Source organism: Pundamilia nyererei, unplaced genomic scaffold, assembly GCF_000239375.1.
Source record: "Pundamilia nyererei isolate P.nyererei 1_Seehausen unplaced genomic scaffold, PunNye1.0 scaffold00083, whole genome shotgun sequence".
Taxonomy (NCBI): domain Eukaryota; kingdom Metazoa; phylum Chordata; class Actinopteri; order Cichliformes; family Cichlidae; genus Pundamilia; species Pundamilia nyererei.
The window spans coordinates 133940-141260 of NW_005187484.1; the positions used below are offsets into that span (position 1 = coordinate 133940).

The following is a 7321-nucleotide window of genomic DNA, read 5'->3' on the forward strand; positions in this document are numbered from 1 at the left end:
GGCCATTTTAAATTAATTTGAGACAAGTTCCTGCTTTCTGATAGTTTATAACTTTGTTTTAGCTTCTTAAACACACAGTTTTTACACATGATTTTTATTTGATGAATACTCTAAGTTTCTTGCCTGTTTCTTGTGCTATTGTTCATGAATAAAGTTTTTTGTAAAAAACAAAACAAAACAAACAAAAACAAAACAAAAAAACAAAAAAACCTTCCTGTGCTGTGGCTGTGGATGTGCTCTGGTGCACTCACAGCAACACCTCAGGTCAAAGGCAGTACTACGAGTTTGATGGCGTAAAAAAATGGAAGCATAACCTACAGTTGACTCGTTGAGAAGTGTGGAGAAACCTCTGTAGAAATACAACTGTGGGCATGATTATGGATATTTTGTGAGTAACTTGTCACACAGTAGTGCGCACTGGACACAGCTTACTACTAAACAAAACAATAACTAGGGGTTTTAACAATCTAACGTTGAAACTAGTGCAATTTAACGGCGAATATTATTATAATTTCATATTTTCCCTCTTACTTTGTGTGCTGCTTGTCACGTGATCGGAGCGTCTGCAAAGCCAGTTTTTTTTCCTTGAAAATGAAAGTGAAAGTATCCGGAGAAACTTCGAGTGGCAACCGAACTAAAGGGGATTTTCTGCGGGGTCACCAATGAAGAATCATGGGTTTAATCTTAAATATCCTTATTTACTTGTATCTAAGTGCAGGTGAGTTATTGTGCAAGGCTTTGTCACCGCGTTTTTAGAGCTAGTGTGGACGCTACACTCGACTGCATGAATGGAATCATATGCTTAATGATGATTTTGTGCATATGTCTGTGTGATTTAGGTGTGTGGAGTATCCAGAACCCGTGGCTGCCCTGTCAGTTCACTGACGAACATGTGTTTACTAATAATGAGGGGCACACTGAGACTCGACTCATCCACAGAGAGGCTATGCTGCAATTTGGTCAGAAAGAAGATGCTCCTGTTAACCCAAACGCCATCACTTTATTAATCACTGGTGAGTTACTGCAGGCTGCATGAGGAGAAGGCTGAAAGACATTTGATTTGACTGCATGTGTCCTATTCTAGGATCAAAGTTGGACCTGAGGCGGTATGTGGAGGGGGTGGAGGAAGAGCAGCTGGAGTGTGAGCTACGCAGATACAGCACAGAGGGCATTTATGTCCGCTGGCCTGTCATGGGCGCCCTAGAGTACAACCGCTGGTTCCTCTGTACCCTCAGACACAGCAGGGGCCTCTTTACAGTCACTGGTTTCCTCAGGCACCCCTCTGACCAGCCTCCCCCAGGAGAGCAGGACTACCGCAAATGGCCCCCCATCCCTGACAGAGAGGTTCTCACCACCACAGGTAAACTCACCATATGAGGATTTCAGAATCAGAAAAATATATCTATCATATGATACTTATTGTTGATGATGCATGTGTAGTTATGGGACATGGTGGGCCACTTGTTTTGAGAAATTTGTGCAGACAGTCACCAGATCTGTTTCCACAGTCGCCATGGTCATCAAAACAAAGACTCCTTCAGTGAAAGCAGGCCTGATGTCCCAGCAAAAGCTCCACTGCCAGTTTGACGTTGACCACAAGGGTGCCAACATCACTGTGGAGTGGCACTGGCAGCACCGGGGAGAGAGGAATAAACTCTTCAGCTACACCAGCCGCACCGGGCACACCCAGGGGAGCGGCGTTGGGCTGAAGGCTCTGGCGACTGGCGATGCCACCTACACCCTCCCCCTGTCTAAGATGAGCAGTGAAGGGACCTACATTTGTTCAGTGTCAGTGAATCCACTGTTTGGCAGTGTGGACATAAATCTGCACATCGAAGGTGAGGAAATCAGATGACACAAAGTACTAATACTAATTCTGCCTGTTACATTAGTTAAACTGAAAAATGGATTATAAAGGGGACTGATTCTGTTTTGTTTTTTTAGTTTTTCTGTCATACTGTTCCATATTAAACATGGTCAGATTTTCAGATTTTCATAACAAGTATCCATATCTAGACTTTAAACAGTTTTTCTACTTTTAGATCTGTATGAAGTCAGTGAGAGTGGATATCCCTAATGTGGTTGTAAGGAGAGAAGCCCAACCCATCCACTGTTTTAATCTTTTGTTCATAAGGTCCAACCAATCAGAAGAAACTTGGTGTAAAGGGGGAGGAGTTAGCGCTGAAGAGCAATTTCAAGACCCAGTTAAATCAAGATTATTTTGAACTGTGCATCATTTAAAGCTGCTCTACTGTACAGCAAGAATGAAACAAATGGGGCTGGAAATTAGTTTAATGGGTTCCCTTTAGTTAGGGATAATGGGCACTTGAATGGACAGTGGACCCTGAGAACTTTTAATGAGCCTCAGCTGAGATTTCATCTACTTTCATTTCATGCTCTTCACAGCTGACACCACCAGCTCCTTTCAGTGCTTCATGCTCAGGCAGCATATTACCTGCCCTTCTAGGTCCTGACTTCATCCAAACATTGCCTAGCGTTGTTTGACATAAGGTCAGCTAGGCAAAGACTCTAATCGGCCACTGGAAATGTGAAGAAGAGCTTTGAAGAAGAAGTTTTAAAAAATACAGTTAAAACTGTATTTTTATAAATGTTATAGTTGTCCTGCTGATAAATGGTAAATGGCCTGCATTTGTATAGCGCTTTTCTAGTCCTAAGGACCCCAAAGCGCTTTACACTACATTCAGTCATTCACCCATTCACACACTGGTGATAGCAAGCTACATTGTAGCCACAGCTGCCCTGGGGCGCACTGACAGAGAACAGCTGCCGGACACAGTCTCTGACCACCACCAGTAGGCAAACATGGGGTTAGTATCTTGCCCAAGGATATTTGGCATGCAGCCAGGAGGCAGCCTGGGATCGAACCACTGACCTTCTGATTAGTGGCTGACCTGCTCTGCGAGAACTCCCCCATGGCCATTCATGCTACAACAATAAAATAGCAAATAAACAATTAAATGACAGAAAAGTTACTGTATTTTTACTGTCTGCTCTAGAAATGTCAGCTTTTTTAAAAAACAAAACAATGCTTCTAGAGTAAAATAAATAATAAAAATAGGAAATTTAACTTTCTGCCTTATAATTATAGGGCACTACAGGTAAGGAGCTACCAGAGTTTTCTGTAATGTTACACTTTAAAAAAAAAAAACTTAAGCCAAAAAAGTTGCGCTAACAGATTAATGTAGTTTATTACAGGAGTATGTTGTATGTCTCATGTAGAACAACAGAGATGTATTGTTGAAATTAGTTAAACTCATTTACACTGATAGAAATGGTAATTTAACTGGTCCAGCTCGCTTAAGATCAAAGTGGGCCCTATGTGGCTCAGTAAGTTGTGTCTTACTGTCAACTTTTACAAATATTCAGAAATTTCAAATGTCTCCAATTCAAATGATCATCAGGGATCACAAACACTTTTCCTTATGACGGCCCTATGACAGCTATCCAGCCCCCCAGTTTATCCTTCATTGCTCCTTCACAGAGACCACACCTCTTGGCTACTACAACATATAATCACTGAGTTATTCTTCTCTAACTCCAACTGAGTTACACATTGTTCTCATTCATTTGTTATATTGTTAGCTTGAAATTAAAGCAGTGGCTTCCTGTGTCAGTTATATTCACAGCAACAGTCAGTTCAAGCTGCACTTGGTGACAGTGGGGAGGAAGAACTCCCTTTTAACAGGAAGAATCCTCCTGCAGAACCAGGCTCAGGGAGGGGCGGCCATTTGCTGCAACCGGTTGGGGTGAGGGAAGGAAGACAGGATAGACAACATGCTGTGGAAGAGAGACAGAGATTAATAACAATTATCCATCCATCCCTCCATGATGGTTAATGAAATTCACGTGTGATTTTTTTAATGTTTCCATCACTTAGAACACAGAAGCTGTGGATTCATACATTTGGGATAACTTTTTACATTTTCCATTCTTTCTCTCCTAAGAGCCTCCTCGTGTCTCCCTCAATGTGGGACCCACCTTCTCACTGCAGGAGGGCCAGGAGCAGAAAGTTGTGTGTGAGGCAAACAGCTATTACCCCTTGGATGTGGAGATAGTTTGGTACGAGCAGGACCCGGCAGCGTCAGGCCAGAGGGTTGGTGCTCCTCTGCCCAAGGTACTGGATAACATCCTACTGTCCAGCCACAAACATAACCAGGACAGGACCTACTCGCTGTCAGCTTTCTTCTACCTCAAGGCTTCGCTCAGGCAGTCTGGCAAACAGTTTACTTGCAGTGTCTCTCATCACTCCCTGAAAGTGCCCATCAAAAAGAGCTTCATTCTGAATGTGGAAGGTGAGAGACGTCTCAGTGTAATACTGTAAACTATCAGTAGGGAGCAGCAGAGTCTCATGTGTGTTATCTGTTTCAGAGCCAGGGAGCTGGATGTTTAACATTGTTCTTGGTTTGATTGTGATCCTGTTGGTCATCCTGTTTGTAATGCTGCGCTACCTGCACTCAGGTGAGTGATATAAACAGGCCGCAAACCCACCAGCGCTTCCTGGAAACATATACAGCTTACATGTGTTAGCTGTTTGTGGAGATACATGAGGTGTTGATGTCCTAAAGAGTAATTCTCATTTATTTTCTCCACAGTAAGGAAAAGGGCAGTAGAGGTAAGATTATATTATTTAAAAAATGCATTTGATGTAATGACACCAGTCACAATGATATTTAATTACCTTTGTTTTCAATGATGTGTGTGTTTTTGTGCCTGTCACGAGCAGAAGAAGCCATACTGAGCAGCGCTGATGGCCTGAGCAGAGCATCACACCCATCAGTGAGAACAGCAGCACCCCCCCATCTTTTTTTTTTTAATTTTAGAAATGCTGAAATGCTTGATTTTAGTTTTTAGGTGTATTTGGGTTTCTGTGAAACTGATTGTTTTTGTGTTGCACTGATTTAAGTTTAATTTCATGGACTCTGAAAGTCTGATTGTTTTGTAGTAAAATATGGTTTCTTTGGCCAAGAGTAAACCATGTCCATACAACCTAAGTCCGCCCTAATAGACATGCCTGCTGTGCATTTCCTCCTATTTGTAATTAACTGGGTTTGCTTCGGTATCAGTGTGTTCTTGTGTTTATTAGAATCCTGAGAGAGTCCTATTCATTTTCCTGTTTTCTTCTTACTATAATATTAATCTAAATGCCTTTTCTTTTACCCCAGGAACAACAAATTAGCAGGACAGCACTGCTGCTAGGCAATGGCTATATTCACATGTTTATTCATGTGAATCATCATCCACTAAGAGACACCTTAAGCCTATTATTATCAGGCTTAAAGTTGTTTGGCGCAACCCACAGACTGTATGTAAAAGATGGATGTAGCCACAGTGATCTCACCCAGTAGTTTCTGGATTCCTCACTTTGAAGGTTAAGCCTTGGGATTTTGGACGATACCAGGCTGTCTTTTAGGAGCAGTAAGAGACAATATTTGATGATGGGGGTAGATTGTAGATATTAGCTAGCTAACTTGGTTAGCAAGCAATATTCATTAAATTAAGTATCTGCTAAATGGGGGCTTCAGTTCTGGAGAGTGAAATTCCAGTATTTTTACAAACTTTTTGAACATGCCAAACTACACAGCAGGTTATATTATTTGTCGGACAATTATATTACAAATATAACATCCCTAACTTAAACCTTACTTGTGTCCAAATAGATGAGTTATAGAAAAATATGACACATTACATGACATTAAGAGAAGGAAAGGTCAAAACTATCCATAGAGGAGACTTTCCTATACCAGTCTGTAAACATGCTTTTTAACATGGAAATCTATGGGGGTTGATTTGTTTTTTTTAGCAAACCTTAATTGGCCAATAGTGGAACTGCAGCTTTTTTATTTTTTTATATTTTTTACTCTTGAAGGACTGTTGCTTGGTCTGAACTGCTTTTTAGAGACTGGTCTTAACGAAACCCATTTTATCAATTGGGATCAGGGGTGGTAAAGAACAGCTGGAGCAACCACTCAATGTTCATAATGCAGCAATCACATTTTGAAGGTGCCTTGTGGTGTAGACCACTTAAAGTGCTGCAGAGAAAGGTTTTCTGAACAAATTTGAACACGTTCATGATCTTCAGGTGTGTTTTTTTTTTTCAAACAAACAAATCAAATCCATGCTCCAATAAAGAAATGAAAATGTTTTGTTCGATTTTGTGGAATTACAGAATAGTTTTGATTAAAAACACTGAAGATAACTGGAGTGTTTGTTATTTACAAGAAAAGTGTACCAGGCACTTGGAATAACTGCGTATCTGTAGCGATTCTACTGCTGAAAACCTGTTGAATAATGGGAATAAATGAGAATGACGACCACTAACTTAATAGCTTATGGAGTTTATATTATGAAACATGTTTGCACCATCTTGGCAGCACATGGTTAAATAATAAAATGTTTTGGAATTAAAATGTATTTTCTGAATATTTTGGACTTGGAGCACTCACTAACTCAACAATGAGACTGTTTCATCAGATTCCTCAGGTTGATGTGTGCTGCTGAATGCTAAATAGTTGCTGCAGTCTTGTAATGCAAATAGACAGTTTTTCAATTTTCTATGTTGGCTTTCTTACTTGTTCAATCATAGTTTATGAAAACCAGATTAACTCTGTTGCAGAAAACAATTTTTACATTTGTTTTTGCATCATTTTGCAGCTGGGACTTTTCGATTGAACCCAAATGTATTCTTAAAAATGTAATTAAACACATTTTAAAAGAATTTTTAAAAGAAAGAACAAGAGAGGGCAATTGCTAAATTCTTTTGTGGGAAAATCTAACTTTTGCTTATTTATGTGATTGTTTTGTAGATGCGTTTCAATGTTCCTCTCATACTTACCTTACAGATCTTATAGCATTGCTTTAGAAAAGTTGTCTTCATGTTTATTTAAAAAAAAAAACAACTTTACTATTAATGTCTAAGTTCCTCTGCTTTTCAGTTGTATGAGCAGAATGTTGTATGTGTGAAATGAGAATTGACTTTTTATTTGCAGTGTAACATATTGTTGACTTAAACACACACGTGCCACATCCCAACTTGTGACATGAATCTCCTGCTTTCATCTTGCTCATGGGAGCCCAATTAGGGTCTCTGAGCCCTTCCTTTATAAAATACATGACTTGTGCATTAATTTTTGAAACCAAGCACACCATTGTTTTTCTTGTGACATTACCAATAAGTTTGATGTGTCACATGGCCCTCTTCCTATTGAAAAAACAAAAGTTGTATCCAAGATGGCTGACTTCTAAATGGCCACCATGGTCACCACCCATCTTGAGGAGTTTGCTCCCTCACATATACTAATGT

The 7321-nt window shown here is 40.1% G+C and overlaps 1 protein-coding gene across 1 annotated transcript; it reads left to right on the forward strand.

The window, feature by feature from the left end:
• Positions 1-602: 602 nt before the first annotated feature.
• Positions 603-5816, forward strand: dhrs13b.2 (dehydrogenase/reductase (SDR family) member 13b.2). The gene is made up of 8 exons (XM_005738301.1): positions 603-718; positions 840-1013; positions 1085-1360; positions 1509-1838; positions 3966-4313; positions 4390-4479; positions 4614-4633; positions 4745-5816. Exons 1-8 carry the CDS (start codon positions 673-675, stop codon positions 4757-4759), a joined length of 1299 nt encoding a protein of 432 aa, XP_005738358.1. The 5' UTR covers positions 603-672; the 3' UTR covers positions 4760-5816.
• The last annotated feature ends 1505 nt before the right edge of the window (positions 5817-7321 follow it).